The 25,177-nt window shown below is 45.4% G+C and overlaps 1 protein-coding gene across 1 annotated transcript; it reads right to left on the minus strand.

Moving 5' to 3' along the window:
* Positions 1-642: 642 nt before the first annotated feature.
* kdm6ba (lysine (K)-specific demethylase 6B, a) lies at positions 643-24,747 on the minus strand. The gene is given in 25 exon segments (XM_034220573.1): positions 643-2,109; positions 2,231-2,401; positions 2,600-2,726; positions 3,763-3,904; positions 3,996-4,183; positions 4,291-4,405; positions 4,535-4,683; positions 5,722-5,790; positions 5,878-5,968; positions 5,971-6,189; positions 6,316-6,421; positions 7,487-7,610; positions 8,172-8,884; positions 8,887-8,939; positions 8,942-11,708; positions 12,035-12,544; positions 12,814-13,005; positions 13,160-13,330; positions 13,487-13,564; positions 13,946-14,266; positions 14,404-14,499; positions 14,668-14,791; positions 15,185-15,302; positions 17,172-17,258; positions 23,007-24,747. Coding segments are annotated over 19 exon segments (5,943 nt in total). The 5' UTR covers positions 13,508-13,564; positions 13,946-14,266; positions 14,404-14,499; positions 14,668-14,791; positions 15,185-15,302; positions 17,172-17,258; positions 23,007-24,747; the 3' UTR covers positions 643-2,094.
* Between the last annotated feature and the right edge of the window lie 430 nt (positions 24,748-25,177).

Genomic DNA, 25,177 nt, shown 5'->3' on the forward strand with positions numbered 1-25,177 from the left:
CCACAGCACGGTGCTTTAGCTGTAGACCAGATCCTCAGTGCCTTGTGTTTTGCTCTCTAATGCCATCATCCCAGCTTTTCTGTAGGACACAATGTGGTAAATCACAGCTATTTTTATATACACTGTGAATAAGAAATAATCATACAATTCACTCGAGTATATCTTTCATATTCTTTAGTTTGTCTTTGTTTCTGCTGATGCCAAAGGAGGAACACTGACTAACTTATTCATGAGAATAACATTTTATGACTCTGTTGTGGCATCAGCCATTTTCTATGGTGTGGCCTGCTGGGGCAGCAGCATCTCAGCTGCTGAACAGACTGGTAAGGAAGGCCAGCTCTGTCCTGGGGAGTCCTCTGGACACTGTGGAGGGAGACAGGAGAATGGCAGCCAAGCTGTCCTCCCTGCTGGACAATGTGTCCCACCCCCTCCAGGACACCCTGTCCTCACTGTGCAGCTCCACCCCCGCTGTCTCACGGAGAGATCCGCAGGTCCTTCCTTCCTTCTGCAGCGGTCAGACTATACAACCAGCACAGCCCTGTAAGAACTGTATTTTGAAAATGATGTAACATTACGCTGTCTGGCTCTACGCACATTTCCCCTCCAGGTATTCTGATAACAAAAGACGGCCCCAATCATTTCTGGATTTATCAAAAAGCATTTTTTTATTAATTGTCATTTTAATGTCACACAAATTCACAAGTGTTTAAGACATGTCTGGCTCAGTTTGGTGTGTGTGTCTGTGAATTCTCTAAACAGTGCAGTTATAAATAAATGACCACAAAGAGAAGAAAAGGTAATATTGCAACAGTAAAAATAGAATTCTCATTTTAAGAAGATAAACAGAAAAAGAGTTGTTCAAATTGAACATTTAGCACCATCTATCCCGTTATCATATTCAACATATAATATCATAAAATCTTGTCTAAAAGCCCCCTACATAATGAAAACAAAAAATTACCATTTCTAAAAACAATTTGGAAAAAACTGTTTTTCCTCAATGAGCATACAAACACAGCATTCCATTAGTCATCTTCTCTACGTGAGCAGTGTGCCTATCGTCTACAGGAAAGGTGGTGTTATTTTCAGGATAAAGATATTATATAATATATACCAGGAGTCAATAGAGCCAAGCACCAGACAACAGCAACCTCCACTCCTGTGGACACACAACCCCCACGTTTCAATTCTTACAGAGCAATCGGTCACTATCAAAAAATAAGAAGAAACAAAAATCGCAACCTTGTACAACCCTATTAAAAAAGGGAGAACATTAATATCCAATAAATAGAGAAAACATTTTAAATTAAATGTACAATGCCAAAAAAGTAAATGAATCCAAAGTCTGCAAATTGGACCAAAACAATCAGAAGTAAAACACACAACACCAGATGGTAATGAGTTTTGTCTTCCTTCAAAGAGTATCCATACAGAAATAAAAAAAGACCTGACAAGTGATTGAGGAAATACAAACACAAGATTTACATTACATACAAGAATCTGAAAGACAAAATGAAATCCCCCCCAAAACAACGAAAGTCGTTAAAACCCGTATGTTTTGAAGCACTCCAAACATTTGTATTTTTTTAAATTCTTAATGCTTTAGAAAAATGTTCATATCTTTATCTTTATTATTAGTATTTGTCATTTTCTCTCTTTTCTAAATACAAGGCCAATGTGGTATATATCTAGGCTGATCTAGTTTTAGAAAACAACAAAACAATAAATTATTTAAAAAAAGACAGCACCCCACAAAAATTGCAAACAGCATGTACAAATGTCAGTATTCAATACAACAGAAATGCACCAACTACCCTCCGCAGTTTGTTCACCGGCAGCACCACCTGCCCCCTGGGTTCCTATGTGACCAGGGCGTCTGGCTCAAAGCACCATCTGAGAGTAAACTGGTATTTATTGGCGGCTTGGTATTTTCTTTTTGTAAACAGTAATGATGAGTAAACGTATTCAACTGGCTGTTCGGCAAGTAGTAGCAAAAATGAAAGGGTAAGTTGAAAACCAAAGTGAACCTGTGTCTTTTTTCCTGGCTTGCAGGAGTTTTGGTTATGGCTGAGGATACGCAGGAGATGATCTCTGTCACCGGGAGGAGGCCTGGGGAGAAACACACACAACACATTATAGGCTTTATTGTTTTCATGTCAGAAATGAATAAATGGCAACTATCAAATCCTGAACAAAAGACAGAAGGAAAACAGAATAGCGGTGCACTTACCAGGTTAAAGGAGTCGTATGTGGTCATGAGCTCCTCCATGCGGTACTGCTCCAGCACCACCACATTGTTCAGGTTTGGGCTACGCTGACGTGCGCACTCCTCACAGTGAACCACATATGTCTTTCGGCTGTTGCTCTCACTTGTCACAAACAACAAATCGAATACCTCCAACTGTAACAGAAAATAGATAATTGTTCAGTTTGAGGTATTTTAACCTTATGGTCATTGTGTGATACTGATGGTTTTTCATATGAAGTACATCTTCATCAACATTGGCTGGAGTTAATAGCTCCATAGCATCCTGTTTATATGATAAAGAGTAAGGTCATGTGTATGTAGTGCATGTCTGTAATAGAACAGGCTACTCACGTCACATTCGTTGCAGTAGTAGGCGGGCTCGTCCTTGACCCGACTCTGATAGGAAATCTTCTTTCCTAAGACCACCAGCTGGTCACGCAGGATCTGGATGTGCTTCATGGACTGCAGTAGGCAGTGTCTGGTAGGAAGGTAAGATACCAACATTAATATAAAGTTTGCACTATATTTTTCATTCACATTCTATGTATGTAATGTGACATCTGCTTCATTTGACACAATTACTGGACATACATCCACACTGTTTCCACACATCCATGTTAATATGTCTAATATGTATAGGGGATGGGTATCGTTAAGGTTTTCACGGTACTACTACTTTGATCGATTCGGTCCTTTAACGGTACTCAAAAAGGTAAATGAATGAAACAAATTGTAAATAATGTGATCTTATAGAACTATATATAACAAACAAAAAACAAGTATTTACTGCATAAAGACAGTGGTACAGAGCAACACAGGTGGGGCATACAGGTATGCTGCAAAAGGCCTAACGGTTCTTCTGGAGGAAGATGAAGGTATACATCTGGACGTGGATGGGGCTACAGAGCTACTAGAAAGACAGTGGAAAACGGTGCACTTCTCCGCCTGAATCAATGTGGTGCACTTTTGCAAGATGTTTAAACAAATTGCTTGTGTTACCGCCATTACATGCTAAACACTTTTGGCAACGAGCATTGTCCACATCGTAACATTTAACCACAACTTGGAACGCTTAGTTCTCGCCGCCGAGTGCGTGTAAACTGTCCCGCCCCCTCACACACAGACGGGAGAGAGAGATCTCTCGTCTGGATTAGAAAGATCGAAAATACGTCATGGACGCATTTTGTAGTCTTATTGCATATTAGAAACTAAAACTGCAATATAATGTTTATGTAGCAATAATACATATGACATGTATTTTTTAAATGTCTCCAGTACCGATAAAATATGTATATGACCCAATATGTATATATGCTCTTTCGTATCTTTGATTTGATTAATCTGTGCTGTTAGAACTACTGAATTTCCCCACGGGGATTAATAAAAGGTCCATCTTATCTTATTCAAGGTTAGTGGTCATGTTGATTGTGGACTTGTGCTGTTGAATTTTAACCTAGGGATATATTATTATCCATCTCTTTTTTTGCTGGGATGTGACCACAGTGTAAACTCACTTGACCAACTTGAAGGTGTCAGGGTCGGTTATCTTGACAGTGCGGGCTGCGTTCCAGGACACATGAATCATGGGGACGATGGATTTGACTTTCTTCACTTCGTTCCACTCAAACCGCTCCAGGGCCAGCTGGTACTGGTAAGCTGCAGATACACGACATGTTGAACACATTTCAGTCTTACAAAAATGTTCTTACTACTGTTGTATTTGCCACGTGCAAGTTGCACTCCTTACCATTGAGGGGTCCGACGTTCCAGGCGATGTTGTTGCACCAGCCCACGGCCTGCACCCAGTGAACAGTTCCAGCGTTTATCCACACCAAGTCCCCCGGCCGCTGGATGAAGCGATACACGGGGATGTTGGCTTTGTAGAGGTCCTCCAGCACCGGCCACCAGGACCCTGTCAGGTAGTCCACGCCATGCCTGGAGTGAAAGTTGTGTTAGGACTGTGATGTATGTGTTTAGCAACAGTTATAACGAGCAGTATTTACACAAAGTGAACTATGTGAGCCGGATGTGCATCTACTCACTTTGCACAGAAGTCATTGATGGCCTGCCAGTAGTTCTCATGGACAGAGAACCACTCGCAGTCTCCAGGGCCGATGTTGATGTTCACCGAGCAAAAGTTATTGTTCTCCTGGTGACCTGTTGATTAAGCACACGATATCTTCTGTCATACATAATGGTATTTCTCATTTTGTAAATCTTAAATCAGTAACGACATTGTGATTTATAACTCAGAAAAAAGTATTCTATCCCATTATTAAGGGTTACCTGGCGTCCGGCTCCCTGGGACCTTCATGTAGAGCTGGACTGTGTTCATCCCGAGTATGGTGTGTCCAACATGACTCAGCATATTTCCGCTGGATGCTACACGCATAAATGCTGGCAGCTTCTGCAACTCCTGAAGCTGGGGCTTCCACCTGAACAGAGACAGCAGGTTAGAACTGGTCCAACTAGAGGGCAATTTCATTTGTGCTAAAGTACTTGAAGAGCAACTTGCAGGTTATAGACACCAGTGACTAAATGTGTCGGAAAATGATGTATACACTAGATTTTCAAAAAGATATAGGCCTACATAAATACAGTGACATCTGGCGTTGTTTTTGTAAGACATTTTTACTTCTGCATAAAAAAATACCACCCGCGTGTGACGTCACATGAGAGAGCGGCCGGTCTAACGTATTAATAAACATGGTTCACAAAGCTAGTTTTGACACAGAAGAGGTTGAAAATGTATATTCATATGACGGATCACAACCTTATAATTATGAGCCTGCTATGCGTCCAAGAGACCAGGAGCAGCCAAGGATTAGAAGAAATAACGGCCATCGGAGAGAAATGGAGCTTTGGTGTGAGGAGAACCAGTGGAGAACAGAGCAGCTGTCTTCTTGGTGAGTGTCCGGCGTTAGCTACAGTTAATATTAGCTAACGTCACATCACAACATCGTAAAGTTAGCTATCATATATCAGGCTATAACTAAAGTAGTATTGATAATATAGTAACGTTACTGGCAGGACTGTAACGTTCTGATCCATAACAGAAACTAATGCGCAAGTATCAGCCGTATCTCGCGTTACCTAATGCAACTCCACACTATGTTACGGTGCTGTGTACCGGAGGGGGGAGAGAGAGAGAGGAGCGAAGGGGGGGGGGAGAGATGTAATACGGTTTCCTGATAAACATTTTGTTTGATAGGCCTCAGCTGAGTCCGAGAAAGTTGCTCCCCCATGTGACGTAAAAAAAACAGTTTTTAGTAGCAGAGCTCAAAACGGCTCCTTTCCCTCTGAATTGCTGCCCTTATGTCTCGTAAAACATATCAAATCCTGCATTCACTTTTTTAATTTGTAATTTTCAGGTAAGGTTAAGCATAAATCTAGTATAAAAAAACCCTGCAAGTTGCTCTTTAACCAGCTTTGGAATCTTATGTAATGGTAGCTTATATGTCGAAGATGCTCACCTCTTGGGATCTGAGAGGTCAATGTTGGTGCCAAACTTGATAATCTTCCCAACTGCTTTCTGCTCAGCACTGAGGAAAAAGAACACATGAAGTATTACGAGAAGTTACAAATCACTTGAGTGTTTCTGTACACTTTATGGTCTCTTAACTCCCTACCTGCTGCTTTCTTTAGAGATGTCCTTGCTTGGAGCATCAGAGCTTGTGGATGGCTGCTTCTCCTTCTCATCTTCATCATCCCTCGTCATCACTTGCCTTTCTCCTCCTGAAGACTCTCTTGGAAGCTGGATGCCTGGTACTGGGCATATTTGGCGATGGTGGTGTGGGAGCGGCTGCTCTCGCAGGGCCATGTCTGACCCGTCCCACTGGGGTCCCAGTTCTCATCAGCGGGCTGCTGCACCTGAGTCCTCACCTCCACCGACTGCTCTGCATTGGCTTCAACCAGTGACTTTGTAGAAAACAGGCCCAGGTCTAAAGATAATGACAGGGAATATTAGGCACATAACAGCCAATTGATGCAAATATATATATCTGTCTGTCGGTTCAAAGTATTGCAATAAATTAAATTCATTCACAGTTGCACAAGAGTTAACTTACTGAGTCGTAGGGATCCAGCCAGGCCTCTGACGACAGTAACAGGATTCTTGGGGTCAGTACAAAACTGCAGCAGCACAGGGGAGAAGGCGTCCCTCTTACTCTCCAACTACAGAGAAGAAAAGTCAGATCAATACACAACAAAAACAGCTACTGGAAAATGTGTCTCTCCACACACACACACTTTTTCCGTGTTTCCTATAATGATGTGAAACACACTCTCTAAGAAGGCCCACACACACATTTGTGTCTCACTTCCCAAGGTCTGTGGCATGCGTTTCTGTCTTCACACACGCTCACACACGCTCAGATTGTGAACACAACTGGCACTATGAATATGCCATGTATTAATGACGGTCATAAAAAGCACTTTCTATGACACCCCAGTCTATAAAAGCTCACAAAAGATATCTTCATTGTGTTAAAATCAGCTTTTAACAAACAAATATCAGTAATGCTTCACACAAATAATCACAGTTATTATTATTAAATTATAAAGCATTTAATTATGACTTCTTGGGTCAAGAATAATTTCAGAATGGAAGGTAATTCAATTAATACTTTCTTTCATAGTGTTTTATTTCTCTAATAGATGTTATATATAATAATGCAATTCAAATCAGACCCGTTAAACAAATGAATCAAACAACATTGTGTGTGTGGTTTGATGACGTTTTTTCTCCCTTTATTTGAAATAAAACGTTCTGGTGTCATACAAAAGTGTTACCAGAAAAGTTAGCTTACACCCCTTCTATGCATTTGACTCACTCGGCTCAGTATCATAGGTCAAAACACCCAAACATGATATCAAGTTCTGACTATATCGACTTCATTCTCACGCTGCTGCGTTTATCACCAGGAAGTCTGTTTTATTGCTCCTCTAACTCAGCGCCGGTCGTTATCGCTCTTGTTGCAATCAGCCTTACTGAAGATTGCAGCAGCAACACAGAGGTGAGTATTGATGCCCCGGGACGGGTGCTGACTGCAAACACAACATCACCTTCCAACCACTGTTGTGTAAACTACATACAGGTATTTACATTCCGTTGCTTTAAAGAATGTATTTTTGTGTACTCTTCGAATAAACTTGAAAGTGCCATCCCAACTTTCTTTCGTTGGCTGATGAATTGATCAACTATCAAATATAACAGTGAAGGAATGCTTGTTTACGTACATAGATGCTGGGTGTAGGAGGGTTGAGTTTCTCTCTGGGGATGGGTTCGTCTGGCATGACGGGCTTCACAGAGAAGGCTGGGAGAAGAAAGGACTCCCGGAACTTGTCTTTCACTCTGGCTCCCCTGCAACAGAAAATAGAGACCATGAAGATACAAAACATTCCTTCCCACACAGTGCACATAAGCTGCCTGATGGGCCAACCTTCTTTGCTAAACACATACTGCTTTTGCCTTATTTTATTTCATAGAAATATCTTACAGGTGGGTCATTTAGAGACGTAGTCAACACAAACACAGGTCAAATCTGTTTTTGGATCATTAGAAAATAGTGTTGCAAAAGCTATTTTTGCACAAACACAGGTGACATATTTTGTGCACCAGTATGGGTCACAAATGAAGCATCTTGTACATTGTCCACGTACATGCACCATATAAAATGCGCTACGGAGCACACTGGATTATCCAACACTATCATGTGTGTGAGGTCCAGTCTGCCCTCTCGTGCTTCAACTGAATTGGCATTTAAATGTGTAAGGAGATTCAATAAAAACGGCTCGAGTGGACAAGATTTTATATAAGAATGAAGAAGAAAAAACCCTCCTAAATAATAACGGTATGGTTTGACCAGGCATGAGACTCATTAATGCATTTAATGATTTTTAGAACAGCCTAAAGTGCACTTACTTGCAGGACCTGATGATCTCACTGGCACTGTTCTTAATGGTGATTTCCTCCAGTGGGATCCTCTTCTCCTCCACCTCAGAGGCCATGAACGTCTCCCTGTCCCCGCTCTCCACCTTGATGAGGCGGATCTTCAGCTCTTTGGGCGGCCCGTCCGACAGCGCCTTCAGTTTCAAGAAGTCTGTTGAACCCAGTGAAGAACCAGATTCAGAGTCTTTTCTGTCCTCAGAAGACCTTTCAGGACCCTCTCCTTCACTGGCGGAGCTGGTGCCGGACGCTCCGTCAGCTTTGTTTTTTCTGTGTCATAAATGATCCAGATTCTTCTCAGAGCCGTCCTTGCTCTGGAGGTTGAGGTCGCCGAGAATTCTGCGGTCCTTCTTTTCCTTCTTGCCATCCTTGTGCCGCTTGTGGCTGGAGCTGCAATGAGTGGAGGAAGATGATGATGAAGAAGAGGACAAGGCCATCTCCTCTCTCTTTTCTCTATGCTTCTTCTTTTCTTTCCTGTCTTCATGCTTCCTGCTGCTACTGTGGCCGTGCTTCCTCTTCTTCTCTTTCTCCCTGTGCCTGTCTTTGTCTCTGCGTTCTTTCACTTTCTCAGGTTTGTGTCTGTCCTCCACTTTCACTTGGCTATCGGATTTATCCACAGAGTTCTTGTTAGGAAGTGACTGTCGACTAAGCATGACCTCGCAGCTTTTGCCCAACTCAGCCAGAGAAGAGACTCGGAGATGGTCGTCAGCTGCCGCTCCTTCTTGACCACCTTGATAGGGTTATGATAGAAATACTCTCCTTTTTGTTGGAGTTCATTCGGTCTTCTGTTGAACCGCCGTCATCTCTCCAGACATCAGCGTCCTCTATTTTGAGTTTCTGATCTTCTAGTGGAGGGGGGGAGGACTTCAGAGGTGGGACAGCGGGACTGAATGGTGGATTGTTTGGATCTGAAGTGGGAGAGCTGCCTTGCTGCTGGCGACAGATATCCGGGCCCAGCGACAGTGAAGAGGAATATTTGACCCCGAGCAGAGCCGAGGGAGGTGGTCTCCCAAAAGGCCCACCACGGTAAGCATACTTCTGACTCTCTAGGACTGTTGCTAGGGATTTGAACATGCTGTTTACACCAGTTTGATGGAGGTGGGGTCTTTGAGGTGGTGGAGAACACGATGGTGTCTCAGACTCTTCTTCATCCTCCTCCTCATCAGCCTCACTTTTAATCTGCTCAGGGAGGCCATATAGTTTAGCCAGGTCACTGTGGCGGTAGTTGGTGTTCCCCACTCCCGTGTCCGCTGACCGCTTATGGTTCAGAGGGACATGTGAAGGTTTATGGCAATCCTCATCCTCCTCGTTCAGAGAAGACGTCCGGCTGCAAGGGGAAGCCAGAGAGCCTTGGCGACTGAGCACGGGGGGGCTAGCGTGCGGATTTGATCCAAAGTCTTCCTGGTTGGGCTGGTGCTTCAATGCTGGAATGAGGTCTGGGGCACACAGGTAGCTCTTGATAGGCTGGACACTAGGATTAAAGTTGTCAAGAAGACCTGTGGACCCTGTCTTTTCGCTGTTATACATCTCCTCTTCCTTTTGGATGGATTCATCCAGCATGGCCATTATGTTGGCCAGACCATCAGGGAGCAGCGTGGACATCTCGGAGGGCTCCTCCTCAAACTGGGCAGAGTCTGTGCCTGTTTCCAAACCACTTCCTGCCACAGGCTTGTTGAGGATTCCCTTCATGGAGCTGGAGGATAGAGGCGGGGGGAGGTTTTCTCTGGGAAAGGCCTGATAGAGTTTGGGGGGTTCTCGGAGGGCCAAGGCGGGGAGAGAGGGTACGCTGCTCTCTCGCTCCCTGACGGAGTCTTTGGATTGGTTGGGCGCGGCTTGCATAGCCGGGGGCTTGTGGGGGTACATCATCCCTGAGGTATTGTGTGTTGATGAGGGACTGAATGTCGTTCCGCTATTGTTGCTCCACATCTCCCTCTGCCTCTGCTTCTCTCTGGCATACTCCGTCTGAGGTGTAAGAGGGGGCGGCCGCAGCCTTTCTACTGGAGTGATGGTGGGGGGTGTCAGTGCTGGTGGTGTGGGGAGCACACCCCCACGGCTGAGCCAGGGGTAAGGGGGAGAAGTCTGGGCACTGGGGGGAGAGGGACCTGAGGGAGGAGCAGTAACAGAAGAGAGACGAGAAGGGGGGGGTGTTGAACAATTGTTGCCGGAAAGCAGTCTCTCCAGATTCTCAATTGCAGTCTGCTCTTTGCCTTTTGCACTGCTCAGTTCCTCCTCCCTCCTCCTCCTCCTCTCCTCCTCCTCCTCCTCTTTCCTCTCCCTTTGTTTTTTAGTTTCTTCATCCCGCCTCTCCAGTTCTCTCTTCTTTTGCTCCTGCTTCTCTGCTTCTCTCCTCTTCCTCTCCTCCTCTTGCCTCTCCCACTCTCTCCTCTCCTTTTCTTGCTCCTTTTTCTCCCACTCTCTCTTTTTCCTCTCCTCTTCCTGCCTCTCCCACTCTCTCCTCTTCCTCTCCTCCTCGAGCATCTCAGATTCTCTCTTCCTCCTCTCTTCATCTTGCCTCCTTTTCCTCTCTTGCTCCTGTCTCTCCCACTCTCTCCTTCTCCTCTCCTCCTCTTGTCTATCATGGTCTCTCTGCTTCCTCTCCTCTTCCTCTTTCCTCTTTCTCTCCTCGTCCCGCTTTTGTCTTATTTCCCATTCTTTCTTCCTCCTCTCCTCTTCTCTCAGTTTTCGCACTTGATCCTCTCTGTCCCTGCTCCTCCTCTCTTCAGCTTGCATGTGACCCTCCAGCTCTGCATCAAGTTTGTCTAGAGCCTCTTCGATGGACTGAGGGACAGAGATCGGAGCGGGGGGAGGGAGCTGAGGCTGGGGGTATGCCTGAGGCAGGGCATACTGTGACTGATGAGCCGGTCTGGAGTGGGAGGGCTGAGCTGCCGTGGAGCGGTACGTGTGAGGAGAGCTTGGAAGAGGATGTGAAAGTCTGCTTGTGATCACACTGTCCCCTGTCCTCTGGTGTCCTGAGGAGAACAGAGAGGAGGATGACGAAGGAAATGGAGGGTTCTCCAGTTCTGCCTGAGCGTAATACGACGTCTTCCCCTTCAGTGGCCGGGCGCTGTTGGGTCCCTGTTGATGGTAAGGCTGGTTGCCGGGGGCAGCTTGGCCTCTCTGACATCCTGGCTGCAGCAGAGCATCCAGCTGAGGGGTGGGGCCAGGGATGCCACGGGTGGAGGTAAGGGGTGCCGGCTCTCTTCCTCTCTGCCAGCTGCTGTTACTGCTGCCATTGTTCACAGGGCAACCAGCAGGGGGTGATGTGGTCACCGTGGACACAGCAGCCATGGTTACACTAGTAGAGCTCCTGTTGTTGCCGTAACCACCGATGGAGCACGATGACTGGGGTGTGGGAAGGTTGGCGGTGATGACAGGTGTCCGGGTGGAGTTGGTTAGGGGTAGAGGGGGGAGGACATGATGTTGATGCTGTGTAGGACCCCGACTGTCCACCAGCTGATTGTGGCTCTGCTGGCGCTGAGGTAGCAGTCCTGGAGGCCTGTAGATGCCCGACTCCTGAAGAAACACATACAGAACAATTCATTATTATTATTAATTATAACAGAATAAAACATCTGCTGCTCCATATGAAAAGACTACAGCACTGATAACTGCAGAAGAACCAACTGACGTTAAACATGTTTTATATGAGCTTAATGAAAACTAACATATCCACAGGATGTCATGTTTCCATCACTGCTGATCGGAGCTGAAACCCATATAAGAACGTGACTGCTGCAGAGTTATTTCTCTTGAAAATCAATAGCTTTTGAATGCAACCCACACTTTAGACACAAGCCAGCTGGGTTGTTTTTTTGAGTGGGAAGGGGCTTTATACTCACGAGGGAGTGACTGCTGGGCCTGCTCTGGTATCTCCAGGCCTCATGGGGCCCACTCTGCAGGTGCTGAGGTACTGAGGTGCTGCTGGCAGGAGGAGGACCCTTGTGCCCCAGCCCTGGGTGAGGCTGGAAGTGGCTGTAAGGCACACTGCTGCTGGTGGTGGCAGGCGGGTTTGCTGGTGACGATTGGGCGTGTGGGTGTTGATCTCTGTCTCCCCTGGTTGGGGTGCATGCCGTGTGAGAGGTAGCTTGGCTACCACCTTGGCCCCCGATGAGAGGGCCTCTCTGGCTGTGAGGACCCAGGAGCCCCAGTTTGGAGCTTGGGCTGGGGTAGGAGGAGTGAGGAGACTGCTGGTTTACAGCCAGAGGTTGGAATGCGTCTTTCTGGAGCTGAGGGGCAAATCCCTGGTTGTAGCTTCCCAGGGTGGAGTTTTGTGGAGGCGAGAGGTTTGAAGCGGTGGAGGCAGGGGAGGACTTCTGGGCGTAGCTACCCATTCCTTGTTTGTTGTTTTCCTGAGGAACAAAGCAACAATCATTAGAGTAATAAAGACTAACAAGGATCAGTGCTGCTTTTAACAAAAGAGAGGGAAATCCATTTTGGGCATGGTGTGATTTACAGCCCAGCAAACAATACCCTGTCAGGCTCAGACAGCCAACAGAATCAATACATTTTTATGGCACCACTCAGCCCAATAAAAGTCTTCCTATTGGCTGTGGTCAATAGTAAAATATTAACCTCTGGCTCCTGGTAGCATATAGCTAATGAAGGGACTTTCTCTTACTGTTCTGAGCTGGAAGTCCTGTGATTGTGGATGTTTGCGTTCAGACATCTGGGGCTGCCAGGGAGTGCTGTTGTTTTTGTGAAGGGGGTTCCAGAAGGCAGCTTTTGGAGGGAGGTGGTGGGCTGAAGACTGGTGCTGAGATAACAAAGACTGGCCTGGCACAGGGAAACGCTGCAGCCCGGGGTGGGATACCTGCAAAGATAGTGGAACATTACAATGTTTACCAATCAAATAACTGATAAACGAGAGCAAATAACATTTTAGGAAATAAATCGAGAATTGAGGTCTTTGAGATCCAATTGTTTTGGTCCAACAGATGAATATACTGTTCGCTCCGGTTTCATACCTGATCTGAACTCTTTTTCCGTTTGTTGGGACTGGGACAGTCCTCTGCAGCTGGGCGGGAGGACGGGTGCATGGGGGGTGGAGGAGTGTGCTGGATGACAGAGTGCTCTCCCAATGGAGGGCCCGGTCTCTTCAGCTGACCCCCGAGCATCTTCCCTGGGTAGCCCCTCTGCTGTGGACAGAAAAAGTGGCTCTGAGAGAAGCATATGGCTTTCATCTGTCTGGCTGCATCAGATATGACAGCGACAACACAGATTGTTGTAGGTATGCATGTGTGTATGGAGGATTGAGGATGAAACATGATCATAGCCAATTAAATAGCTCCTACCTGGTGCACCTGAGCCCACATCTCTTCTCCCAGCAGTGGTGGACCCCGGGGAACATGCTGCTCCTGAGGACCCCCAAACTAAAGCACACACAAACACAACTGTTGGAGACATTTCCTTCATAATTACAGTTTGATTAACTCTGTTGTAGAAGTGTCTGGAGACGGATCAAAGAGCTGTTTTTGTTATGTTTTTTCCAGATAAAGTTTCTGTTCATGACAAACGTTTTTATGCAGCACATTTGGATTACAAAACAAATAAGAATTGTTTCAATGATCTAAGAATTTCATCAATTTATTGGAAACAAATTAAGGATAGTCCAAAAGCAGAACCCCGGACAAAGGACAGTGGCTTTATTATTTTACAATTTGATTTAAAAAATACATTAACCATAAGCCTTTATTTTCATCTAGGGAAAAGCTGATAACTACCAGAGTATCACCTGCAGCACTGTCACTCACCTTCAGCTGTTGGTTTGGCCTGCTGGGGCTAGATGGGGGTTGAGGGGTAGATGGGTGTTGGGGGCTAGGTGGGGGATGGGGGGTGGGCCGCTGCTGCCTGCATAGCCGCCATTATGGAGGCGGAGTGAGTGCTCATTTGGCAGTGGCACGCCAGGATGTCCTTGAGGAGGGAGGTGGGAATCATACAGCTGACCTAGTTGCTCCCACGCTCTGTGGGGGGGTGGAGGGTGAAGATGATGATGAGGAGGCCTCTGCTGCTCCCTCTGCACACCTGGTACCATTTGCTGGGGAAGCTCAAGCTTCTCACCTCCACGCATTGGCCTGGATAGAGAACATTTGTTAAACAGAAAGAAATCAAATCTAAATGACACCTAACACTTGCTTTATCATGTTTTTCCTGTAGATGAACTACCCCCATGCTGCTTTCTAAATGACTGATGTTTTTGTGCATGACTTACCCATTTCCAAATAATTTACTGGGATGGTTGAGTCCGCCCATAGGACCAGGAGGTAGATGGGAAAGGAGCTGGTGTTGGTTCATTCCAGGCGAACACCTGATGAGAAACAGCACACACACTCCAGTCAGAGAACATCTCCCGAGATTGTTAAGTACGTTTAAGATTTTATTTCAGTGTTGCTGTAAAACTTAATCACAGGTTTAGGCTGATGCATTAAAGGTAACAACGGGGCACAGCAAAGTTTGTGTTGGCATGGCGACTGACCTCGCAGGTGGCTGCCAGGCGCGGCCGCCCACGGGAGCCCATGGTCCCCGGTTGAGTCCGTCCAGAGGGAAGGAGTCCCGTGTGCCACGCCCGCCAAACTGCTCTACTGCGTGATGCATCCAGCCTGCAGAAGTAACATGTCGTTTACTCACACGCTTTCATACAGAACAACATATTATCTATAGCCTATCATCGCATTAATTGACAAATAGAATTAAAATCACTTTGTTATTGTTATAAAGTATTCCTTTCACATATTGTGGTATTTAGGTTGGACTTGTGGTCAAATGACTTCTCACTGCAACAACAGAGTTTGACAGATTACCCTAAAAAGTGACTACACTACAATTTCTATTCAGCCCATTCAAAGTATTGGCTGTAGCTGAGACTCAGATTACAAGATAATAAGAGAGAACAATCATTGTAACTGTATATAGAACAGCAGTATGTAGTGTTACCATACACTTACAATAACACACAGTCTGTCATTAAAGTGACTCACAGAGCTCCTACTCACCAGACTAGCGGAGTGTGTGAAGCCCTCCACTGCAGCACAGAGAGGGCCTCACTCACTGAGAATGAATGTACTGTCCAATGCCTCTGTCTTTAGCACCAGGAACCCCAAAGCCTATTGGCTACAGAGAGAGAAGAACAAGAGAGACACTTTGAGAACAAGCGAGACACAGACAGACTGAAAAGTCATTAAATGCCAGTGTGCCTGCAGAGAGAGCAGGGGGTACAAATATAGCGTAAGTTGTGACTACAGAGGCACCCTGATTGAAATCCTCTATTCATTTTATTTACATCTTATTCTCACCACTGACATTTTCTTCAGATGTTGTGTCAGTATGGACTTAGGAAAAATATGCTTGAAATCTTGAAATGATGATGGATGTCTTTGTCTTGTGGCAAATGAATGAGTCAGTCCGCCTGTAGGAGGCGCCAGTTAGCCAGTGAGTCCTGATCACATTATTACTGAGGCCCAGATGGCTCAGTGGGGAGCTCACCTACGAGGACAGACCTGGGGTTACTGTAATCCTTACCATGGGCGTCCTGATAACAGGAGACAGAGGGAAAGACTGAAAAGGAGAGGCGCTGGTCACATGCCAAGTGTGTCTGTGTGTGCAAGTGTGTGTGTGTGTGTGTGCAAGTGTGTGTGTGTGTGTGTGTGTGTGTGTGTGTGTGTGTGTGTTGTCGGAAGCGGTGCCAAGTGTGCAAGCTGTACGGTCATTTCAGGCTTGTGCTGATTTAGTGCATGCGAGAGAGAATAGTGTTCTCTCCTAAGTGGATGATTGTGTGTGTGCTGCAGCGCTCTGAAGTGTGTGTGTGTATATATATAAAGTGTGTGTGCATGCCCGGTGGATACACTAAGGTTTAATCTCATTACGGCAGGCGTGATGGAGAGGGAGAGGGGGGCAGCAGCGACAGACGGTCTGAACAGGATGGAAGGCTAGATTAAGGAGAAATGATGGAGAAGGAGAAGAGGGAAGGGATGGAGGGAGGTGGAGTGGAGAGTCGGAACGGTGCCATGAAAACGCCCACACACCTTCCCACACACACAAATACACGGAGGCCACACAAAGGAAAGCGGTTGAGGGTAAAACGCATAGAAGAAGCTGAGAGATAACTCCCTCCCCTCCCTGCTTTCTGAAACAACACACACACACACACACACACACTACAAAAGACAGGGGGTGTTGAGATACAAAGAAGGCTGTGTTTCAAAGTACCTTTGGTTTAAAAAAAGACAACAAGCAAGATCCCTGACAAAACCTGAGAGGGATGAATTCGCACCTACACATTTCCCGATGCTGTTGAAAACAAGTGTTACAAACACATCCCTGCACTGAAGACGTTACACATAGAATCACTTGTTCTGTCATCCCTGTTAACTTGATTGCAAGATTAAAGCGAAAATATCCAGCCTCAATCTCTTCATCACTTAACCCTAATAAGGATGGCACACATTTAAAGATGACAAGACTTTTTTTTAATGGAAGACGGATTTAATCACCAAACAAAAGCAGTTATCCTGACATGCTCCCATTTGCATGATCCATTACTTGTCACGAACATGTCAAACATAACATTTTGAAAGCATAATAATGTATAATGTGCACACACAGGGTATGATTCATTTATCTCTCCTAGCACAGCACTCTTCCACCAGATTTCCTAAATTAGCTCTGGTTCCTCCCACCAGTTTCTCTTCTCTGCCTTTCTTCCACCCACCAACTCTGGATCTCTCCGTCTATTTACAGCCCAGAAGGGGATATTTCAATCTCTGTACACTGTAGCTTGTGAGGAGTGGTACTCGACAGTGACACGCCTTCTCTTCCTCCTCTCACAGGCATCATCATCATCACCATCATCACCATCATCATCATCACCATCATCATCCACCAGGCTCTGCTGCTCACTGAAGAGATGCTGGCATAGAACTGTCAAGGCTGCAGTCTGCTTTAAGACAAAGCAATACAAACACACCCTCATGCTGAGCTTACCTTTCAGAGTAGCACCAAGTTATTGATTCACAGTTGTGTTATGTCTCAGCTTCTGCTGCCAATCATCTCTCTGGGGTCTCCTCACCCCTGAAAGACAAAGGACACAAAAAACGTCATGTCAAGCTGTCAAAAAAACAACATGAAGCCACGCTTAACACAATACTCGGGGGTATGATGATATACGACGCCTCAAAGCATATGATATAATAAGGGTGAGGGGTGGTCTCTGCTTTCAACATGAAGAGACAACCTCTTTGTCCAGCTGCTTCTCTTTCTCACTTTCTACACTGAGAATCGGCACCAAACCCTCCTGGTGTCCTGACTTCTGAGGTGACTCCTGGTTTGCGAGCAGTGTTGAAAACTTGAAAATGGCTGAGAGGCAAAGGGGTAAATCAGCAGGGAGACCGTGACAATGGGAGCGAGGGGTTCTCTTGTTCACTCACTGTCTCTTTCTCTTCTCTCACACACACACACACACACACACACACAATGGAGAGACTACGTGTGCAGCTTAACAGGCAGCCAGACACACAAACAAGGCTGATCTCACTAACAGGAAGAGTCGGGCTAGCCAAGTCAACTATCACACATGAGAAAGTTGGCTGGGGACACATAGCAAAATAATAAAACACATAGTATATTGGAGAAATGGAGACTTTGAAAAGCACAGAGACATAAAGAAAATCGAGAGGCCCATCTGTTGCTGGTGAGTGCAAACGGGGACAAAGTGGAGAGGCTGTAATTACCACTTTTATACAGGGTGTGTGTTTATGTCTGTTGTGACCAAATGGTCTATTCCCGTTGCTACCCTGGCTATCACATTGCTCACAGTCTATCTACCAGCACAGTGTGAGAAACTCAGTACTCTGAAACAAGATAGTGTACACAGACGGCAGACAGTGTTACATACCAGCTTGGGTTCTATCAGATGATACCAAAGTGATGAAATGTGGTTATGCCGATCAGTACTGTATGTGTATCGAGGGAAAAGCAAGCGCTGTGTGAGCATTACTCATTTTGTTTTTCAGGGAACCCCCGTTGACTCGGCGCCCTGAAAGAGGGCTTACCCTAAACAGCTCGCCCTGAACTCCGCCCTCCTGTGATACCATTTACAGTCAGGTGACCGGGGGCGTGTTTTTGCACCGGTTAAGATGACAACTGCGGGAATTTCTCGGGCTTTGTGATGTCATTTCTGCTTCCTATGCAGTGTGACGCATGGGTTTCTTGTGTAAGTGTGTGAAGACAGACAAACAGGATGTGAGGACGAGCTGCAGGGGAGGTTTCACGGCCACGAGAATAATCAAACTACTACCAAACTGCAGGTTCAAGATGATGAGGCAACTTCCGTGATCATGCTGAACACAACAAAGTCTGGTTGTTGTGTTTATAACTCCTGAGCAACAACATCTCTAGCTTTACCTCAGTAGTTTTAGTGCAGTCAAATTAACTGAAAGACTTCTGTTATTGTCTTGTTGGTCTCTTTAGCAAAAGTATACACTGCTCATACACTACATTTCTGCTAAATAGATAACGCAATCTGCTGGTAGATAGAAAATTCCCCACCGGCATATTTTTAGTGAAATGTCCACATTGGCAGAAGACATCAAAGAGGTGTTCCTGTCAACGCCCTCTGTGTAGTAGTTCCATTAGTTAGTCTTTGTCGCAGCAGCTCCATCTATGAGCTGGGCCTACAGGAAGAAGGTTTGGCACAGAGACAAAGCTGTACCAACTGTCTTTAGCCAGATCAATCTGAAAGTTAAAAAGGAAAAAAAAGAAGCTCTTTCTGTGGCAACTAACAAAGGAACAGATAACCATCAATGAATCAGCTGTGACACACAAACCAAAGTCACATCCTTAGACACTTACTACGAACATGAGCTGCGGGGAGCAATTTGCAGAAATTAAGATGTTCAGATGACGTCTGTTTCTGAGCAGCAGCCTAATTTATTCGCCCTCAGCCTTCCTTGCTAACCACTGGCCTGCTCTGGTCCCAGGACAGACAGCCACACTGAGGCCATGATAGGAAAACAGGCTGAGGAGAGACGAGGCAGTAGTGGCATACACTGCAAAGAATCTCTATTGGTACAAGTGTTACAATTATAATTCTAGAAAAAACAAGTAGGATTTGACTAGATGGGTCACCAGACAGCTTACACTGAGAGTGGCCATATAAAGACCCAGAGGATGAGACCACTAACAAATAAAACCTAGGGGGGGCTGATGGCAGGCAGCTGTAGAGTGTTACTGTTCTGGTAAAGTCACTGTAGTCTTTCTGATAAGAAATGACCAGATAAGGCAGGGTGAAGTGGCTGATAACAGAAAACAGAGCGAGGGAAAAAGATCTGGCAGCAATGAGTTTCTGGCCAGGGATGACGGAAAGGCCATGCATGGTCCTGCCTCCCTGCCTCCCTGCCTCTCTTGTTCTGTCCTGCCTCGCCCTCTCTAGTCCATTTGGCCATTACATAATCAGCCCCAGATAAAGATAGAGTTCTGAAGGAAACTCCAAGGATTTCTCCATGTCTCTCTCATAAACATGTTATATTGTCTGTGCGTGCGTCAGCCAGCCGTTGGAAGACTGTGATGCAGTATATCACATGACCACACCGTCACACACACAGCAAATCAGAGGACGCTGTCCTAGCCATCACACAGGGCGGTGTGGGGTAGACAAGGACACGGCCAGCAAACATTGTTCCAGCACACAGACACAGAAGCGTCTGACCTCCATGATGGATGATTATCTCCCAAATAGCGCAACCCTTCTTTCAGGAAACAGAGCTCTGAACCTAACCCTCTACCCAAAGAAAACCAGGCCTTCATGCTCCACAGCAGCACGCCATAACATGCCAGATAAAAGCTCTTCATTTTCACACTAGGCCTACACCAGCTTATGTATCTACACTTAGGCCTAAACACAGGGGGAGGAAGATTCTAAATATTCACATTTGAACTCTGTTGGGGTGAGGATGTTTCTTATTTCAACATTCAGTACATTTTTTAAGTGATAAGTTCATTTTAGCAGCAGCCACAAACCCAGCGGCCTTTCACCACCTCTTTTTCCATTGGTTTTTAACTCTAAAGCAAATTAAAATGTTGATTTCCGGACCCCCAGTGGCAATGGCACACTGACAAGAAACAGTTGGCCTATATTTGTATCCGTTTGTGGAAAAGAAAGCTAGCATGGAGGAGGGGGGGGCTGGTAGGAAAACATGAGGTTCCTTTTGTCTCCTGCACTCAGAACCCAGACATCTGGGCCTGGGACTGACAACACACAACTTTCTCACTGACACACACAGAGCTGTGTTGCACGTGTGTGACGTTAACAAGAAGGGGAACAGAGCGCAGAAGAGAGAGGAAGCTGTCGTCACCCCCACAGGAAGAAGGCCTTCCTGAGGGGTGTTTGTGTGAGAGAGAGAAAGATAGGCCTTGGGGAGGGGTTTGATGGCAGAGGCTTCCTGTTGTAAAGATATGAACTGTATGTTTTTAGTGTGTCTGCAAAAGCTTTTAGACTGTAATAAAACAGATGAACGTGATCTCATATGACTAGTCCGTCTCTCATGATGTGAAACAAGGATGCTGGTCAGTTTTGGTACTAAAATAGACCTCAGACACATAGTCATCTCATGTGAACGGCACGTGTGTCCAACTCATGAGTCATGACTCACACAAGCCTAGTCAACAAAAACGAGACAGTCAACTGACTTGAAAATACATTTACTCATCTGACCACGGGTGTAAAGACAAAATCCTTGTCTGCCCTCTTTTTAGCTTCTGGTTTAAGGGAATGACAAATATTATGGATGGTAGTATGAGTGTGTGTGCCTTTCCTCCCAGTCACTTGTGCTCCCCGCTTCATGTTCTCAGAAACTGTCTCTTACAGATGAAACACCAATTTAGATTTCTCAACAGTCCTAACACATGAAGCTGCCTGAAATGAGTGGTGTGTGTGAGACAGAAAACATTGTGATTCAACACCTGGCTTGTGACTCTAAAGCAAGGAAAACACTGTAAATCCTGACAAACCTGGAAATATGAAAGGACGTGGGCGATAACTAAAAACTGACAGCGACTTGATCATCGTCACTTTCGATTTCCACACTAGCGCAACCTCAAAACCCCCCAAAGTTTTCTTTCTGCTTTCCTGGGTGATTCATTGAAAAACAAAATGGTACACAGCACATCACATTGCCTCAAACTGCAAAATCCCCCTCCCTCACACTGCTCCGTCTCTCAAGGTGCTTCTTTTCCAAATCCAGGACAAACACATGCTCAGAAATGCACTAAACAAAAAGGAGACTCTGCTTCCTTGGTAACAGTTGCCAAGGAAACGGGACGCGTCTTCACTAACTGTTAATAAACTAAGATAGAGAGGCAAAGATGGAGCCATAATTCATAAAAGGGTTTATATGAGGTCTTTACGGATCAACATGTTTACTGAGACCCCACATGACACATTTAGAACATAATCCAGATTATTTGAGCTGAGCACGACCTTTTGCATAAACGTTGGGTTTAAGAATCAAGGTATTTTCAGTTAAAACAATGGGCTGTTAAATAAGGTACGTCTCCATCCCCTGTGAGTCTTGCCTACCTCTATCTTACTGCTGTTGGGCAGGCTCTTCTGTTACAGTTCATATGAGATGATGAAGATAGTGAGCAGGATGATCACAGCACGCTAGTGGAGAGTTTGCCTACAGTGGGTGTAATTACCCACCAATCATTTTCACTATCAGAACAACCATGACACAGGCTGACACTGGCTGTTTTATCTTCATTTGGGCCGGTTTACAGATTCCTAAAATACCAATGTTGAAGATAATACAAGCATTAGAAAAAACCTGGACACAACTACTCACTGGTCCAGTGATCACTCATGTTGCCAACGTGAACAAGGTGGGTAAAAGTAGTCATCGGAGGAAAGGGGGAGGTAAAAAAGGAAGGAAGAAAATTCTTTCCTAGGTGTGTGAATGTGTGTAGCTCTGTATGAGTCACACAAACAGTGTGTAGGTTTGCACCCTCTCCTTCTACCATGGCATCATCATCAGTGGCTTAGAGCCAGAGATAACAGGAACTGAAGTCAAAGGGAAACTTTCTCTTTTCTCTCAGTGGGCTGAACCGGAAAAAGGGTTGTAAACACCCTCTTACTCTAACAGCTTTAATCAGGGTGGAATCGATTCCCAGACAATATTATTATTTTCTGATAGAATTGTTGATTCTCTGTTCATGCAGCCATGTTTTGAATGTATGACTAATGTTAACAGAAAGTCTAGCCTCTCGTCTGTATAACAGGGTCCTGCTGGTCAAGACAAATAATGAGAAATATGTAATAAGGACCATGACTTTACTCATATACTTACATGATTGAAATTATCCAAACTATTATTTCCCTTAACATATGGCAAACAGTACAGAAGTTAAGCTTCCTTGGTGGTTCTCTGGAGGAGAAATGACACCCTTAACTGGAAGGACTGCACCCAAACAAACGTTTCATCATGACAGCCAATCCCTTCCTCCACCAGATGAGACACACACAGCTCTTGTTTTATCACCATCAACAAGTTTTTTTAGATGAGTAAGCACTTTTAGCCAGGCTACTGACCCACTTCCAATGCAAGCCACACACATGTAGGACAAATCTGAATTAGATCAAAGTCATCTTCATTTGCTTAGGACACACATACATATGGGGAAAGAGGGGTTGGGCACACACACACACACACACACACACACACACACACACACACACACACACACACACACACACACACACACACACACACACACACACACACACACACACACCTCTGCTGCTTACTCAAGGTGTGTGTCACTCACTATTGTTGATGTAGCAGCCGTATAGCCAACGCCATCTGTCCTCCTGGCGCGTGTGTATCACTTTAATATTCTTCATGTTCGTCACAACTCATAGTAAAATGGGCGGCGATTGTTCATTCATTCACTCTCACACACTCCTATTGAGATCGCGGGACAAACGGGGGCGGGGATCGCTGAGGCAGCACACACACAGCCGGACAGCAGTGTGCGTGGAGCGATTTGCAGCTTTAAAACTGTGTACAACCCGACATCAAACGCTGCGCTGGTTTCCATGCCGATCGATCTGATTGATAGGAAGTGAACCTTCAAAGGCTTCGCTTTTTTGTTTTCTTCACGACCCCATGCCAGCACACTCCACTCTTCCTGATATCACTGCTGCTCCTTTAGTGTGGGCAATAAAGTGACAAATAAGCCCCCCTGCCAGCCACAAATTCTCATCAACTGCTTGTCCGATGACCAGTGGAAATAACTTTTAACGTCAAAACCACCAATATCGACAATGATTATGCAAGAAGACATTACCACGCCCCCAGACTACTGGACTTTGTCCCGGTTTGACTTGTATTGTTTTTATATATTGTAATCATCGCCGTGTGTAGTTGTGTTTCAAACGATCAAAGCAATATGGAAGTCAGCTGGATATTTCACGGTGTATAGCCTAAGTAAACCCATATGACTCCAGTGCGCTTTATTATCATCAAAGAGTGCATATGCCTCAAGAACAGCGCCAGATAAGTGCTTTAAAGTTAAAAAGTCCCTTCAGTTTGGACAAGTGTTCCCTCTTAAAAGTGAGAATTAGATAACACATCACGTTGACCAAACAATAGTATGCGGTCAGACTTTAGTGCACTGCCTGAAACCTAGACCTAAAGGACAGACAGCCCAAAACACCGCCCCTCCCCCCATAAAGAGAGGTGATGCAAATCACTTCCTTTCAATCCGGCTCTTTGTGTGCGTAAGGATTGACTGGGGGTGATGGGGTGGCCGCTATCCATTCACTTTATACGGCTGCCGACCTCAGTGATCCTGCCCACCCCCACTCCAGCAGAGCCACCTCACACACACACACAATGGCGTGAGATCTCCTTACACAGGCACTTTTCTCTCCCTGTCCTCTAGTTCTCCTTCCCTTTTCTAGCCATAGGATGATCATTAGTTTACAGGCTAACAATGACCATACTAACCCGGGATGTCCCACAGCAATGTGAGCGTATGTCATTTTCTATATTCGATGTATAGATGTATAACTACGACTAGCCTACGTTGTACAAACAAGTATTCACATGGGCTGAAACATATACAGAAATATAGACTCCCAGATAGATCTCCGTGGGATAAAAACCTTTAAAAAGTTGGGCTTTTGACATCCTAAAGCCCCCTATACCCTAACTGCATATCAAAGCCAATTTTCAGAATCGCTCCAATCCACGTGCACTGAATGATTAAACATGTAGCCTACGGTAAAGGTGATCAATGATCTGAAGTGAGACACAAACGCGTGGGATTTAACAGTCACCCGTGGTTTAGAATAAAAACTCAACGAAATGTCCCCACATCATCAATTTTTAGACGATCAATGGTTCCTCTCTGATCAACCAGCCTGCAACAATCCCCCAGTGCTGTCCTGGATCCCAACAGAACAGAGCCTACTTCAACCAACAAGAAAATACAATGTAACAACACAGCTCTCCAATGAAGGGATATCACTGTAACTTATTTTTACACCAACACTGACCTGCCTGCTATCAACCAAAACAAAGTGGACAGGAAGAAACGCTCAGCGGCACAACACTCACCGTTCATTCAAATATTTCAAATGGGCGCTCCAGAAATAAAAATAATATCCAAATATCAAGATGTATCCTGTTCCTTGAGCTACACGGTAGCTTAGATAGTCTTTGAATCCGCAAGCCTGGAGCTCCGGGTCGGCAGAGAAAATCTCGACGAGCCGGCTGAGCGCAGCGCCTTCAGCCTGTAATCCCTTCTAGTCTCCGTCGTTTCCTCTCGAAACAACCATGAAATATGAGCCGCCGGAGAGCCGGTCAGATGTCCGTGATAATGTTCTTCTTCTTTATTTTGATATTATTCCGTTTGATGGCTGCCCCTCTCTCAGTCTCTCCGCGTCGAGCTCCTTTTCCTCTGCTTCACACAGCCGGGCAGGCGGAGGATCG

Source organism: Gymnodraco acuticeps, unplaced genomic scaffold (assembly GCF_902827175.1).
Source record: "Gymnodraco acuticeps unplaced genomic scaffold, fGymAcu1.1, whole genome shotgun sequence".
In the NCBI taxonomy this organism is placed as follows: domain Eukaryota; kingdom Metazoa; phylum Chordata; class Actinopteri; order Perciformes; family Bathydraconidae; genus Gymnodraco; species Gymnodraco acuticeps.